Source organism: Aedes aegypti, chromosome 2 (assembly GCF_002204515.2).
Source record: "Aedes aegypti strain LVP_AGWG chromosome 2, AaegL5.0 Primary Assembly, whole genome shotgun sequence".
Classification (NCBI taxonomy): domain Eukaryota; kingdom Metazoa; phylum Arthropoda; class Insecta; order Diptera; family Culicidae; genus Aedes; species Aedes aegypti.
This window is the reverse complement of record NC_035108.1, coordinates 37,872,003-37,888,703: the sequence shown is the minus strand read 5'-3', so window position 1 is coordinate 37,888,703 and position 16,701 is coordinate 37,872,003. Positions and strand designations below refer to the sequence as shown.

Here is a 16,701-nt window from a genome sequence, read left to right as displayed (position 1 = left end):
CTGGCTGGTAGCGATATCAGTCAGTATCCTGCGGTGTGGAGCGGAAGAGCCTTGTTGTGTTCGTAGTTTTATTTCAACAATATTTCTAGCCAAAATGCGAATGAATTGAAACTGTTGAAAAAGAAGAGCTTCCTACGAAAACTACCAAAAATTTTTCGTGTAACGAACAAATATTACTGAAAAAAATTTCAATATACAACCAAAAATGCCATTTGGGAAAATAATTAACAAACAACATAAAAGTGACCTATGTTCAATAACGAAACCACGAGTGGCATTATTCGTGACCATCTTTACAGTTGACGAAGACGATCCTCATTTCACGCGACATGCCCACTCGTATATTGATTTATTACCAAACATCCAAACATTTTCTATTTGCCAAGCATCAAAACAAGCCCATCATTGCTATGCGTGGAATGACCACACCACACGTATTCATATGCGTCCTCTTTTCAATGTGAAACGAAAGACCTTGAGTCGGTATGTTGGCTCAAACTTTACTCATCAAAGTGCTTCCGCTCGTAGCTGTGTCATTCGTCATATTTTTTTTTTCGAAGCAAGTAATTTTCTTTTAAACGAATATTCGGATATTAGGAGATGACACCAAATAAACATAATGAAATTTTAATGAAAATTAGTATGTTGGTTTATTTATTGATACAAAAAATATACATATACATCAAAATTCCTAACAAATTTAGTCGACTGAAATGCCAAAAGCTTACGGACTACAATGCACAATTTGCATAATCACAAACAGATACATAAATCAGAAGTTGAATTCTTAACTAGTGTTGCATTTTACAGCTGTTGCATCGCCAGAATGATATTCTGCAGTGCAGTCTGGGCATCGGTTGTTGGAAACCGGTCCAGGACGTTCATCGCGGCCAGACTGTGCTTCTTCTGGAGGTTCCGGGTCTTTTCCAGGCCGGGACCGCGAATGATCTCCCGATGTAGGGCTGAGTAGTCCACGTCTTCGATCGAGTTCTTGCCCGGTTCGATGAGTTCGTAAACGCTTGGATCGTACTCCAAGTGGAACAGAACCGGTGCCGAAACCAAACTAAACGTGGCACCTGTGAAGATTGGAGATATTTTTGGGTGAGTAATATGAAGGGATTGGTGATCTTCAAACGATCTTACCTAGAGGTAGTTGATTGAGCAGGAACGGTTGTAACTCGATCGAAGCTTGCCAAGCCAGAGACATGTGCTTACCGAAGAGGTAGCCCTGTTTCTGGAGTTCGTCGGGGTGCCCGGCCAGCATCAGAGCTCCGTGGCAACTTTTGCCAAGAAGACTTCCTCCGCCGAGAACATGTCTGAGGGACCATTCCTTCTCCGGGTGTCCCATTACTCCTTCTATTCGCATCGGCTCCATGTTATCTCGGACATCTCCGAAGTCCAATTCTTCCAGTGTGCATTCATGGGAATTCATACCGGCAGGAGTTTCCGGTTTCGAAGGCAGTGGATTGTTCTGATCGTCACTCTCGCCGATGAAGGCAGATTCCGCCAAGTCTCGGTAGGCCGATGTCATCAGCATGTTCAAATCTTGGTTTCTGTCGGGAAATAGAAGATCGTTAAACCACCATTATCTTGTTGAACCTAAGCAGTGATCCTACGAACCTTAACGAAGCGATCTGCTTACTGGCATGGGCCAACAGATAATCACCTCCCAGCAAAGCGATCTTGTTCCCGAAAACCATGTCGCTGTCACCGCTCAAGTTGTTACCGGCATTGTCCATCGATTGCAGATTGATCACGCCCTGGTGGATCAACTGGGAGCTGCGGATCATTTCCGTGACCTCGGCCAAAGCACGCTGTGAGTGCAGTACGCCTACGCTCCGATCGTGATCCATTTCTGGAACGGAGGCCGTATGTCCAGCCGTCTTGGAGATCAGCAGTATGATCAGCCCCCATGCCTGCTGGCTTTTGTCGTTGTAGATGAGTGACCTTGAAAAGAAAACCAGATAGTCGAACAACACAGAGAATGTATCCGATATGTTTAACTAAGGATGCCTGAATGGACATTTGTGCAAGCTTCAGGTGGTTAAACAAGAAAAGGAAGAAATGATATGCAAATGATTCCAGTTCGATTCGCTGTGGATTTAAATCAGCTTAAAACCGATTTTTTTTAGATCAATACCAGTTTAGAGGTCCATAGTTTACTAGCTACAAACAAGTTTTCGTGTCGCAAAAAATAAGTGACATTTTGCCCAGATGCAACAAAAGAAATTGTACACTTTGATTTTCACTGATACTTCCCATTATTTTGAATATTTACAGAAACCAATCAATCTCATCAATATTCATTAGGTGATGAAGCTAGCATTTTGTGTCGGAATTTAAATTTTTTTTATTGCTTCTTTTACCACTCGCGTAGGGCGTGAATAAGGTTTAATCGGTCCAGGGCTTGTCGCTTTTCCTAAAATATCATCAATCTCATCTCCATAAACCTGCTATGGTGGCGTTTCTTGGAGGCATTTTTTCATCGGTAAATTTTATGCAATCCTGCATTTCTTCAGTCGTGTCTTCTTTTCACGTGCATACCACAGTGTTGTGATAGATCATGGTGCTTGGGTGCAATGAAGATGATCGATTGCGTTTTCAGTGATGAATAATCTGCGAGATTTGTACTGAAGCGAGTCATCGATTTATCGTTGGATTTAGACAATCAGAAATTTTTGACTTGTTCTACCCTGGGAGGGAGAAACCAATACAAAATTTCTCTACGTCACAGTGAGCCGAGATTTTGCTGTCACGAACTGTCACTGTGAGCCCGGATCTTAAACAATGGAGAAACATGGTAAAAGCGCCTAAGCATATTTTTGTATTTCATCAGAAGTTTCAAAAATCGAATTAGAATCAATTCATGCTCATTCAAAAGTAACGTCACGAGAGCACCGTTTATTTTTATTGAATGTATCGTATTGGAATGAGGTTTTTTTTACTGTTTTCATTAAAACTGAAATAGAAAACTGTGGCCCTTTTTCAATGTTTGTCCAGAAAGACCGAACGTACACAACAAATGAAAACTAGCGATTTTCACTAAGCCTGCCTTGATTGTCGTTGGCAAACTGGAGTTATCTTGCAATTCGGAACACAATTGTATCCAATTTCGTGTGTAGTATCGGTGCCTCCCTCCCAGGTTCTACCCATCTGATGACAATGGAAAATGCGTATCTGTCAAAATCACGTGGCAGACATTTATTAGTTTTATTGTAGTTTTTCTACAATTTGAATACTTATGTCATGTTCAATCTCTCTAACGACAGCATATTTTTTACATTGAAAAAATAATAAAACTACAACATCGCTGCTTGTAAACAATTTTGCACCATTTTTCCACAAGTTCTTAAGAACACTCATGTATTTGTGTTGAGTTTAGTCATCAGATACTGAATACGAAGATATTCCGAGGTTCTTAAAAAACCGAAACGTAGCCAAACATCACTTAAACATCTCAGGCCACTGATTTTTTTTATCAAATTCGGTGACTTGCTTTTCGAAACAACACTTTAATAAGATTCTGGAGCTCTCGAAAACTTAAAAAAAAAACATCATTTGTAAATTTGAGATTTCTTTGACATCAATCTTTTATGTTTTACTGTGATTGTTCTTTTTAGGTTTACTGCTATTAGTTTCTCGGATTGAAAGTACAACAAGATAGGTGTTGTTTGGTCGATAGTCGACGATAAAAGAGAGCGAGCCCAGCTCGCTGTGTTTATTTTATTCTCTGCTTATCACTACTACATGTATATAATATAATCTGATTGTGACATATATCACACAATCAACCGATTAAGAGAAGAACTTTATTTCATCTATATTGACTATGGAGCAATACAGGGTTTACATATTACCGGTACATTTATTGAAGATAATACCTCAACGTAGCCAAGCTGAACAAATTGAGCATTTCTGCATAGTTTAAAATCTTAATCTATTTTAATAGTTTGGAGACTTCGATCTCGGCTTCTAGTGCTATGATTGACCTGAAGTTTTCATGTAGCTACAAAAAAAAAAAACTTGAATCGGCACAACGGAGAATTAATAGTATATCTAAAAAAGAACTTATGAGTTATTGGTCTTACTACCACGTTTTTTTCTTGTACTCGCGTATGATTTAATTTCGGCTGGTAGAATCAGCTGGTTCAAATATAAAATATGAATGGAAACAACTAATGTGTTTTTATACCTATAACTTGCGCAGCAATGCGAATCTTTTAAGTTTGATTGTGTATTTGTACAATTGAAAAGCGAGTGTTCCGGGATGGCCCAAATCAGGAATAAAAGTAATTATATGGGATACACGTGGAAGTTGTTTGAATCACGGATTCTGATGCCGGCGCGAAAAAGTGAACTAGCATCGAAGACAGTCAACTAGCATTTCAGTTGTAAGTGGAGTTGTTATGGACAGTTAACTTAATTTGATGAGTTCGTTCCTGATTATTTGTACTTTTCCCTTTTGTTCCCACGAGGCCAAATATGTTCTTATTTTTTCGTTAAACGAAATTGATAAATATCTGTCCGATATGAACAGAAAACCTGTTGGCTACCAATCCCAGGTCTGAGGTCAAAGTAGGTTTCCTTTTCGTTTCAAAGAGCGAGCAATGGCGCTTAAGCCTAGGCCTTACAGTCAGGACATGAGGAAAAAAATATTTAGTATCTGGCAGCTAGTTGTTGGGTATAGAAGCTTAAAATGAACAAATACCGTAAAGAGAATGTTAAAAATAATGACTACAATTTTGTTTAAACTTGTGTCAAAAAATTCACCAATTTTTCTGATACTTTCAAAATGGATTATCTGCTTTGCTCTTGTTCAGCAGAAGTTTTCTCATTTTATTTTGTATGGAGAAAGGCATCTAACTTCAAATATCTTGTGAATGAGAGCTTTGATCGAAAAAATATTTGGTAGGCGTGATAGCCATTATCACGCACAACCGGTACCAAATATTTTCTCGGAAACAGTTCCCAATTTTGAGAAATAAATCGTTAGATGCAATTCGCCATCACATATTTTTCGCGTTACCTTTTAGCGATTTTTCGTGCATAGACACTAGCGCATGTGCGTTACGGTGCAGCGAGTTGCGAATCAGGGCATGCATGTAACCCATTGGCTGCCTAAAACGAACTTTTGCTCCACTGGTGGAGCAACAGTTCGAAACTGGTGTGGAATAAAGCATAAAATACGATACTTTTTTGACATAAATACTTTTGAGCAGCCATAAAATTATGTTTGTTTAAAAATACACACTCAATTTGTATATAAAATTTGCTTAAAACAGGAGTAACTGTAATATGCCCAAAAAAAGGAAGGATTCGAACTAGTGTTCTTCGAGTGGTGATTGTGTGTGATACCTTTCGATGATTTCGATCTTTTGAATTGAGATCGATAAACTCGAAAGAAGTCATGTGCACTCTGATCGAGAAGGCTTGAAAACGTCATTTTCTGAACAGCTGAAGCGCACCAAGTCCTCCAAAATTGTTCAGACAAAATCAAATCAGAATTTGTTGTTATTCTATTATAAACAAAGCAGAGATGAGCGTTTAAAGTATGGTAATATATTTTCTTTATACAAAGATATAAAAAGAAACCAGAGCGATGTGGCTTAACAGAATGTCAATGAAATCAGATGAGCACCACTGAAAAAACTGCAAGGTTTTTGAGAAAAATAAAAAAATGCCCTTATTAATCACAACACAAAATAACCTCTAATTACAGATTTTACTACTTTTCCACGAAAGTCGTTTCCCCGAATGTCGTTTCCCCGAACGCTAGTTCCCCGGATGCCATTTCCTCGGACGCCAGTTTTCCGAATGACCCTTTTCCTAAATGCCATTTCTCCGAATGAATCGTTTCACCGAAAAGTGATGCAGTTCAATAAGGTTGAAGAATAGTATTTTGTGACAGCATGGTGAACTAGATAGAATGATGAGCAATCACAAGAAGGAGATATCCAGTCATTCTCGACTAAAATATATTGCCAAAATTTCCCAAAGGACGATTAAATAAAGAAGGGTACTTGTCAGATAATCAGTTCGTTCACCTCCTTGAAATGTATAAAATTATGTCAATTATGAGTGTCAAGTGTTTTTCGAAAAAATGGACTATTCAGGGAAATGGAGGTTTCGGGGAATTGACACTCGGGAAAAATTAACACAATCCTTATGACTTGCGTACGTTCATAGTTCGCTCTGGTTGGATACAATTTAGGCTTTACATATGCTCACTTAACATAAGTGGAACTTGAGCTCAAAAAGTGGTACTCACTTTACTATTTGCATGTTGGTATAAGGACATCGAAATATTAAAAGAGTTATACCACTTATTGAAATTGTATTGAAATGAACCAAATATAACATGTATCAAAAGTGGCAAAGAAGATATAGAAATAGAAATAAATATTGAGGTACAACTTTAAAATTAGATTTGTGCCATTAATTTCCGAGACAATTGAGTCAATTTAAAAGGTGTTGTTTTTAGCAGAAATTATTAAGGTGAATCGAAGGATTTAGAAATTGAAAGCTTTTAGCGTTAGCGTTAGCGTAGTTACGGTATACTTCGTAGATTGGATACTAGCAATATTCATGTTTCTTTTTAATAATCTCATTCTGATTGCTTTCAGGAACAAGGCAGGGGAGTATACCTTGTTCTTATCATAAACAAGAATACTAAAAGCATGAATATCGCTATTCCCGGCCACGCCCATCTTTACCGTAACTTGGAATAGGGGAAGGAAATGTTGATGTAGCACTTACTTAATGAGAGGCCACCGACTCAGCGACACCCTCATAAGTGCTACGGAGTTGGAGGTTGGGAGAGGTATATGGTCAGGATTCGCCTAGAAAGCTGGCGATAGACCGTGGGCATTTGTTGTTTAAGTGTTTTCAATTTAATCTTTTGAATGCCGGCAATCAAAAGAGAAACATTAGTTTATTTATTGTATAAATAGTATTTCGCGTAATGCTTGTCGATTGTGCAGTAATATTTTTTGCTCAATAGCCAGTAAAAAGCAAAACCGATCCCTCCAGGGTCATCGGATTATAAAACACAAACATTTAAAACCGTCCGTCAAACAAACAAACAAAAAATTGGAAGATGCCCGGCGGTACGGTATTTTCGGACAGTCGAAAAAATAAATAAAGCGCGTTCAAACTAAATACCCGAGGATAACATAGTCTGTTTTTCTGCTCAGAATTCTACGAAAAGCAGAATCGATCCCTCCAGAGTCATCGAACGGTTAAAAAGCACCCACAACCGATTGTTAACTGCGAAACACCCGACCGGACAGAACGTGCAATCTGAACATAAATGTCAACCTCCGAAAAGTAAAACATCCAAGAAACGACCAGAAGTTCCACGACGCGAAAAAAAATACGGTCCGGAGGGATAAGGAAAGTATCATACTGGAACAAACTCACCGGATTGATTAACTCAAATCATGTGTTGCCTGTAATTTCCGGATGCTTCGTTGAGCTTGGGGCGGCCAAAAATCAACTGTTTCACAGTACCGACGACACAAGTCAGATTTAGAAATTGAAAGCTTTTTTACAGAAACTATTTTGTTGTTTTTTTAGATCACATTTTATGGTTATGAAGCATGACAGGAAGACTGAAAACATTTACATATTGTTTGTTGTCTTTAGACACCCCACGTTGTCAAACTTTCCCCGATTTTAATGTGTGCAATCTTTGCATCAACTGGTCTACTGCTGGGAGGGAGAAACCAATACAAAATTTCTCTACGTCACAGTGAGCCGAGATTTTGCTGCCACGAACTGTCACTGTGAGCCCGGATTTTAAACAATGGATAAACATTATAAAAGCGCGTAATTAGCCTAAGTATATTTTTGCATTTCATCAAAAGTAGCAAAAATCGAATTAGAATCAATTCATGCACATTCAAAAGTAACGTCACGAGAGCACCGTTTATTCTTACTGAATGTAACGTATTGGAATGAGGCTCTTTTTACTGTTTTCATTAAAACTGAAAATTGAACGCATAGAAAACTGTGGCCCTTTTTAAATGTTTGTCCAGAAAGATCCAAGGTACACAACAAATGAAAACTAGCGATTTTCACTAAGCCTGCCTTGATTGTCGTTGGCAAACTGGAGTTATCTTGCAGTTTGGAGAACAATTGTATCCAATTCCGTGTGTAGTATCGGTGCCTCCCTCCCAGGTCTACTGCTCGAATCATATGGTTTTGTTTTTGTTTATCATTGGCAATGACAGTTCGGTGTATAAGATATTACAATTTCAACGCATTAAGCCAAGATTATTTGCTATCTGCTATATAACAGTTGAAATGAAGCAGCTAAACCTATTAAAAAATTTACGATTAGCGTTAATACAGCTGTAACGAAAACATTCTGCAGCTACAAATTTTAGCTGACTATTTTTCGTCTGTTTTCACTAAGCTGTAATTCAACACCTTAAACAGTAGCAAACTAATGCTGTGAAATAAAAGTCCCCATTATATTTTGTAATGCTACTTAATATACTGCTTCGCGTTAAAAAATGGGTTAACCAATGTGCGAAGTTTGATTTTTGACCAACTTCGCCAAGTCGCAACTCGATTCTCAATAGTGCGCAGAATGCACACGGCAGAGGGCATAAATGCGCACTATAGCGAAGTGATTCGCGACGCGGCGAAGTTGGTTCACCCATTTTTGGTCGCGAAGCAGTATATATAAATAAGAAGCGCTTTGTCGTTTGTTGTACAGCGCACAAATAGCAAAATGCTATATAATAACAATATGTGACGCAACACGCAACTACACAGCCTGTTGGATGTAAACATTTCGCTTGACGTTTCTTACAATTCTACAACCTGATAAGTGGTACAAGCATGGTTATAACATCTTATAACACCATTATCAAATATTACGCGATGTAGAAGAAAACGGTGTTTTTTCTTTGCTTTCAATATATTTTGTGGTGGCAGAAAGGACAGCGTCGAGACTTGGTGATGCAGAGATCGTGAGTTCGATCCCAAGCAGTAAAAGGTACTTTAATTATGTAACGTTGGGAACATTAAATTCAGATATCTACTTATTAATTGAGTTTGGGAAGCTGTGAAACAGCTTTAAAATAATATTTAATCGATAATACACAGCAAAAAATGTTGAAATTGATATAATATTACTAGCCAACGTATTTTTCAACGTATTTCCATAAATAAATCAATATTCATGTAATTCTCAATAGATAAAAATTGAAATTTCAACCGACGTGTAAAAGTAAACCGTTGAACGTCACTTGAAAAGTAAGAGAGTTTACTGCCGTTTTGAGATGCATCAAATAGTATTTGAACCAGCACACCTGAGCAAATTGATGTGAAAACCTGCAGGTAAGTTCTGTCGGACTATTTGCAGAGCCGTAGCGTGGTCTCATGGCGCCCTTGGCGAACAACCATCTGAGCGCCCCTTATTCAAAGCAAAGTTCACAATGTTTTCCTTTATATTTTTTACGGATTATCTGCCGAAGGAATGTTCATCTTTGCAAAACATTGTACAAGTTAATGTTATAAATTTCAGAAGAACATCAAATTTTGAAAGTCTATGGAGACTTAATGATAAAACTTGAGCTTTAGACAACCGTTTTAGCTAGTGATGACCTATCAATCAAGTTTCGAAACGCTGAAATTTTGAAGTATAGCTTTAAAATATCTTAACCTTTTATAAATAGCTAATAAAATTACCGTTTATATGGTTATAAGTGAATTTGTACAACTTTTGTATTATTATCATCGGTTAAATCTCGGTAAAACTCTTTTTCTTATATAAATTATTGTAGGCATTTCCAAACCATTTATTTTGCATAAGTATAATACATTTTGCCAATATTCCAATTTAAATGTTCATTTTTTTATCCTTATTAACTAGATTTTTAACCCTGGGCTAGTTCATCTCGGGACCAACGGCTTTACTTCCCTTCCAAAGGAAGTAGTCACTGAAATTTTTAGTGACTATCTCGGGAATGGGATACGATCCCAGGTCCTCGGCGCAAGGTTCTTAAATTTCTTAATGTAATTTATTATCGACATTTTGTTGACATGAAAAAAAAACTACAAGAATATTTTCAGTGAATTTCAACTTCTTGAAGAATGAACAATAAATAAATTAATTCTAAATTAATTCCAAGACTTTGATTGTTATGAAAGTTGTTCAAAGAATTTGTGTAAAAACTAGATGAAGTTTTATATTTCATGACATACTCAAAGCAAATAGGAGGATTCTACCCTAAATTTCACAAAATTATAATCTAAATATTTCATTTAAAATAGAAGCATGGAATTGAGCAAAAAGTTTTGGAACTAATCAGTAAAACCTTTTTTAAATGTTAGAGAATTTTGCTCTGATTTCTAGAAAATGCTTGTTAAAATATTTCAATAAATTCGAACTGTTATCAGTCAGTTGGAAGCATTTGTTTGGAGAAACTTAAAAGAATGATTGTTGTTACGAATAATAACCAACTTTATGTTCTTTTAATGGTAAACAATTCTCTGAGAATTATATTTACGGTTCATTTTTAATTGTGCTCAGTATTTCATCTAAATTTTGGCTTAGACTCTATGAGAATGCCCAACAGGTCTGCCCAACGTACGGCCCGCGGGCCGCATCCGGCCCGCCACTATATTTTGTGCGGCCCGCGAGGAGTTTTAAGATCCTCCTCATATCTGGCCCTTTTGCTCCTCTACTAACTTGACGTTAAAACATTCCAGAGCTGATTGTTACAACTTTAGATTCTTCAAGTTTAAGCTATATTTTGAGAAGATTCTATAGATTAGTGTTTGATCTTTCTTAATTTGATTGCTGTTTTATATTACTCAAAATGTGAAAATAATTTCTTCACTAATAATGTACAAGTCTGATTTTTATATGTTATATATTTTATATTTATATATGTTTTCGACAAAAAGTGTATGATAAAACACAATCTCACCACACCCTCAGATGGAACCTCGCAAACTTCTGAGCATGAAAAATTACAACAAATTGTCGACAAATTTATAGCTTATAACATTTTATACAGGATTCTCACATAAATTTAACGGAAAACTTGGGCAGGATTCTGCCAAATATGAAGCAAGATTTTCATTAAATTCTCAGCAGTAGTTCAGAGTCCTAGCCACGATTATCACCAAAACTGGAGCATTATCCCTGGAAAGGTTCTCACATGTTTTCATTAATTCCTTACATAATTCTGAGCAGGACCGACTTCTTCATATTCTAAAACACATTTTTTTTAAACGAGTATTACGTGGAGTTCTGACGGAATCCTGAAAACAATTTTCATAGAATCACGCACTGAATTCTCGTAAAATTCGGGGCGGACTTCATTAAGAGAAACCCCCGAAATGTATTTTCAAATAATACTAGATGAGATTCTGACAAAATCATTTAAGAACTTATGACAGACTTCTGGGAATGCATTTTAATAAAATCCCGGACAACATTCTCACAGGGTTCAGGGCGAAAGATTTGAAAGAATTCTGGGCTGGATTCTGACTTAATTTTGAGCACAATTTTCATAGAATTTTAGGCAAAATTATAGCAGAAATTTTAAAATTGCTGCATTAAAAAAAGTTAAGCCCGCCGCACCATTTCGTTTTCGAGATTCGGCCCGCGATTCAAAAAGGTTGGGCAGGCCTGTTGTACAAGTTCCATGAGAACACCGTCCAGTAATACTAAAGCATCCTGTTTAATTTTTTTTGTTAGGGTTATGGATTATTTGACATGACTTTCAATGGGAATTGCGTCTCGGATTGTGTGAAATTCAAGCCAAGACTTCGGTAGCGTCCGCTGTATTAGCTTCGATTTGCCTAATTTTTGACACAGGCACCATGCGTAAACTCATTTACAAATAATTGTCATGAAGAATTATTTTTGGAAATCTTTAATAAATTTGAAATTATCTGAAAATTCCTTTCAATTGAAGAATCTTCAACATCTTGTGGTATGCTTACAATATATTATGTTATAATCGTTTCAGAAATTTCAGAACTTGTAATGTTCATGTTTTCAAACATTGAATTCAAAGATGCCGTTACTTTATATGTATTTCCAAAACATTGACCAAAGCGTCACGCATTTTGGCGCCCCCCTGATCGCTTGCGCCCTTGGCAGGCGCCAACCTGGCCAACCGCACGCTACGGCACTGACTATTTGGTGGATCTTTTGACCTTACAAAAGCCCGACTACTTTCAAATACTTCTAGCAGAGACCAAACAGACGAATGCTCCTCAAAACCAGCCAGCAGCGATCGACGTGTGAAAATGTGCAGAAAAGTGTATATTATTTAAAATATGAAAGTGTTTACATTAAAATAAAAAGCAGTATGTACTGTGTCTGATTCCTATTCATTTCATCATGATGTTATGTTCGATAGCCAATAGCCGGATGGGGAAACCAAATTGAAGGAACAAATGGGAAACGATAATAACAAACAAATCCGCGTGCTGCCAATCAAGTAGATTTAAACGACGTGTAAAATTACACGACCCCATTTTTCAAGCCGTGTAAATCCATATGCTGCTTTAAATTTGTGTTTATTTTGATGCTCCAAATATGTGCATGAAACTAAACTTAAATTTACATTTATGTTTTAACTGTGTGAATACAATCGACATTTATTACAAAAGGTTTTTATTTATTAGAGAAAAATATAAAAATAAATATTCGATTGAGAATATTTCCGAAAATTTTCACTTTGCACACATCAATAATACAGCTTAAATCATGTACTCTCAGTAAAAAATGTTTGTTTTCACATCAAAATTACACAGCTAAAAATATGTTGTAAATTTCAGTTTATTTCCATGCACATATTTGGAGCATCAAAATAAACTGAAATGTCAACGACAAATTGCTTATTTTTGAATCGAATGCACTTTAAATTTACACGATCATGTAACATTCAAGCATCTTTAGTTGAAAGTTAAACGTCATGCTGTAACAATAGATGAATTTGATTTACTATTACTGTACTCTTCTGTTTACGCTACATTGAAATTTGTTTTTTTTTATCTGCGTATACTGTGAATCTCGTCGTTTTAATTCTCCTTCCGCCTTCCAAAATCCAACTGTTAGGCAATTTATCAAAGAATGATGATACAGTACTGACCCGATTTCTGGCCCATAGTGCATTGATGAAGCCTTACGAGCTCTATCCATATCATAATTATCGTATTTTAGCCTTCCCAATTCAGCTTTAGCGTTCAAAAATGAAAGAGCATTTTTTGTGGACATATTTTAAATTGTGTTTTATTTGGCCAGCGTTAAGTCGAGGTGGTTACATTTTTAGTAGTTTGAGACAAATGTTGAAAGTTTGGAATTATAAAATCTTTGAATATATGGATATTTTTGTTCAATATCATCCCACATTTTTGTGTCACACATTTTTGAATGCGAAGTAATAATCATGGAACGACATATTTCAAACCATCAAAAGAACGACTAACTTCCAACGGACTCTGGAATCGACGGAATAAATTCAATTATCGATCAATTAATTGCTTCTTGACCGCTTTTCTGCACAGAAATTATTGCAATTTCTGTCCAACTAGCCGAATATGATTACCAGATGGGGCTTAGATTAGAATATGGGGCCCAGATAGCCGTAGCGGTAAACGCGCAGCTATTCAGCAAGAGCATGCTGAGGGTCGTGGGTTCGAATCCCACTGGTCGAGGATCTTTTCGGGTTGGAAATTTTCTCGACTTCCCAGGGCATAGAGTATCTTCGTACCTGCCACACGAAATACGCATGCGAAAATGGTCATTGGCATAGTAAGCTCTCAGTTAATAACTGTGGAAGTGCTCATAAGAACACTAAGCTGAGAAGCAGGCTCTGTCTCAGTGGGGACGTAATGCCAGAAAGAAGAAGAAGAAGAAATCAAAATCAAATGCATTGGAGTATGTGAAATTTGACATTTCCTTTGATGGATTTTGTAGCATTCCTAAGCGCGCTGATCGTTTTTGTTGTTATAATTATTTATAATCGCTTTATTACCTGTAAGCACTTGATCCACTCTATCTGCACACTTCAATCGATTTTTATTGATCATCCAGAGTACTTTACATATCTTTCACAGTTAAAAACAAACTAGAAATCTGTTCAAATTGAAATAGAGTTGAAGGAATTTAATGACAAAATAATAATGAATAATTTAAATTGGTCCTCGACCATTTAATGTTCCATGTTTGGTATTTCAAAATTTAGCCCCAATGACAAAGACGAAAAATTGAGAAATCATGGTCCAATCAAGACAATGTATTAGAAGTAAAGAAAGCTTTTATGGACAATAATGATTGCGTAGAATAACACATCTTTGAAACATGCATGCCTTTTTGAAAAAGTAAATATGTTTTAAAATCATTACAAAGCTGACGTATCGCCTTAAATTTGAGCCTAAATGGTAACTATTTTGAAAATGGCAAAATTGTTTGGATCTCGCAAACATGATGGAATATAATCATAATTTGAAAGTGTGAATGTTTACGATATTTAAACTGCAATTTTGGTGAAGCATCAGTGTATCAAAATACAATCATTTTCCATGAACTCCGTCAATCATGGTATCAAACGTGCAATAAAAATAAGTAGAATAAACGTTCAGAACAACATCGTAAAATGTGCTATTTTTCCATTATATATGAAAAAGATTTTTTATGGACATCTTGCAAACTAAGTAAAACTCAAAAAAATGTTGCAAATGCATTAAATTACGAAATAATATTCCTGGAATTAAAACATTCGATGATGAACAAATTTACATAAATTGAGCCATTTCCAAATTGTGTCCGGTATTGGGAGCCACTTTATATGATTGGTCACATTTCTACTAGAATTTGTACGCTACTAAAATGATAATATTTATCATAAATGGGTAACAGGATAACATCAAACCAATATTTTTTTAATTATGAATGTAGTGGCTTAAATGTCCGGTACTAGGGTATCCCCCCTTAAGTTTCTGAAAAAAGTTTAACTTAAATGCAAATTTCATCCATCTTTTCAATTCCGATGCCATTATTATACCGTGACATCGCCTTGGCATTTTTGTTTTGCTCCTGCTTCATAGACTGCAATTTTGCAACTCATAGGCATTCTAATTTGCTGGTCTGCTGATTTGCTCTTTTGACTTGTTCTAACACCAAGATCGACACTTGCGCACTCAGCCCGTCTCTATTGCCTTTACTTGAACACATGAGCTCAATCAGGTTGTCCTTGCTGAAACGAGTTTAATGGTGGAACGGGTGTACAGAACACCATCCGCCTAATAACCTGTCGATTAAGCGAGTAATTTGATTGCTGTTTTGGAACAATCGAACTACGCAGTTCAGAGATCCACATCCTTCATCTACCGATCACGGTCGCATCTAATTTCAACTACGTCTGGAAACAATGTATTCTTCACTGAATTTGAGATTACCACCCCTTCACTCGACAAGTAACCAAGATTTGCACTTTCTTCAAAAACGCGAGTTACCTAAGATGCTCCAAACCGTGCCGCAATTATCCACACGATCAAACAACCCATTCAAAAATGGCCATCGCGAAACAACCGAAATCCTCTCGTTTAACACCCGAGGCTGCTGGCTAACAAAGGCACACTTACTTGGCGGACTTGAGCAACGGATGATTGCTTCCAATCAGTTTTCGTAGATGCAATGCCACATTGGCAATTTCGTCACTGAGCAAAAACCGTAGATTCAAAAACGACGTCGGATAGCCAACGATCTGTTCCGCCTCGCTAACGGCTCGATTCCAGTCGTGCTTCTGGACCCCTTTGACTTCGGCTTTGGCCAGGGCCAGCTTCTCACCGGCTCTGGAGCTGGCACTGATCCATCGCACCTGTTTCGAACACTCGTTGAATACCGCCCCTGAACCGGAGTTAGAACCGAGGGCGCCCAGAACAACCGAACTGTTCCTGAGCAGCAGACACCGCGAAGCGACCATCCTACTAAGAGCCATGATGCAGACTGTGCTGATTGAATTTGCCTACCACGGCACATGCTGGACAGGCGACCGAGCTCACGCGCCTTCGATCATTTGCCCGCCAAGCCTCACCACAATGGTTCGAAGGTGGCTAAAATCGTAGGCTGACCATAACGTAATAAGATAAATATGGGAGAAACGCAGTTTAAAAACGAGACATTCTCGTGGAAGTCTAATAAAACGCATTTTCGTCTAAATTTTGTATTTCAAATTTTTAATTTGAATTGGGAAAACCCCTTGCAAATTATCCTTTGAAATTCAAACTCCTCATACACAAATTTTTATAATAGCTTCTGGGACTCCCAGAAGCAGATCAAATTTGGAGGATGTAACTTAAGATTTTTGTATTCTAATCGAGATGGGTAATCTTAGTGCACACATACTACGATATTTTGTAACTTTTACATTTTATTGTAGTCTTCTGTAAAAAAATATAAAATGCTAGGGGACTCTATTGTAATTATACCTATTTCATTATTCTTCGTAGTTACGATGAAAGCGAACCATGGAAGAACAATCAACGTTCAAAAGAAGGGTGAATATGCAAAGCAGCACAACAAATAAATTTATTTTGTTAGCATCTTAAGCATGTTACACTAGTACAAATCACATTTTTTGACAATACAATTAATTAAAAAATTTGACCTATTAATTAAAAAAATAATAATTAAATAACATCAAATTGCACACCGTCCTTGAGGGT

At 36.9% G+C, this 16,701-nt stretch overlaps 1 protein-coding gene across 1 annotated transcript; it reads right to left on the bottom strand.

Moving 5' to 3' along the window:
• Positions 1-620: 620 nt before the first annotated feature.
• Positions 621-15,996, bottom strand: LOC5579989 (decaprenyl-diphosphate synthase subunit 2). Its single transcript, XM_001660205.2, has 4 exons — positions 15,619-15,996; positions 1,621-1,947; positions 1,144-1,553; positions 621-1,076 (listed from the first exon to the last, which is right to left on the bottom strand). The coding sequence occupies exons 1-4, from the start codon at positions 15,972-15,974 to the stop codon at positions 805-807; spliced, it is 1,365 nt and encodes a 454-aa protein (XP_001660255.2). The 5' UTR covers positions 15,975-15,996; the 3' UTR covers positions 621-804.
• Between the last annotated feature and the right edge of the window lie 705 nt (positions 15,997-16,701).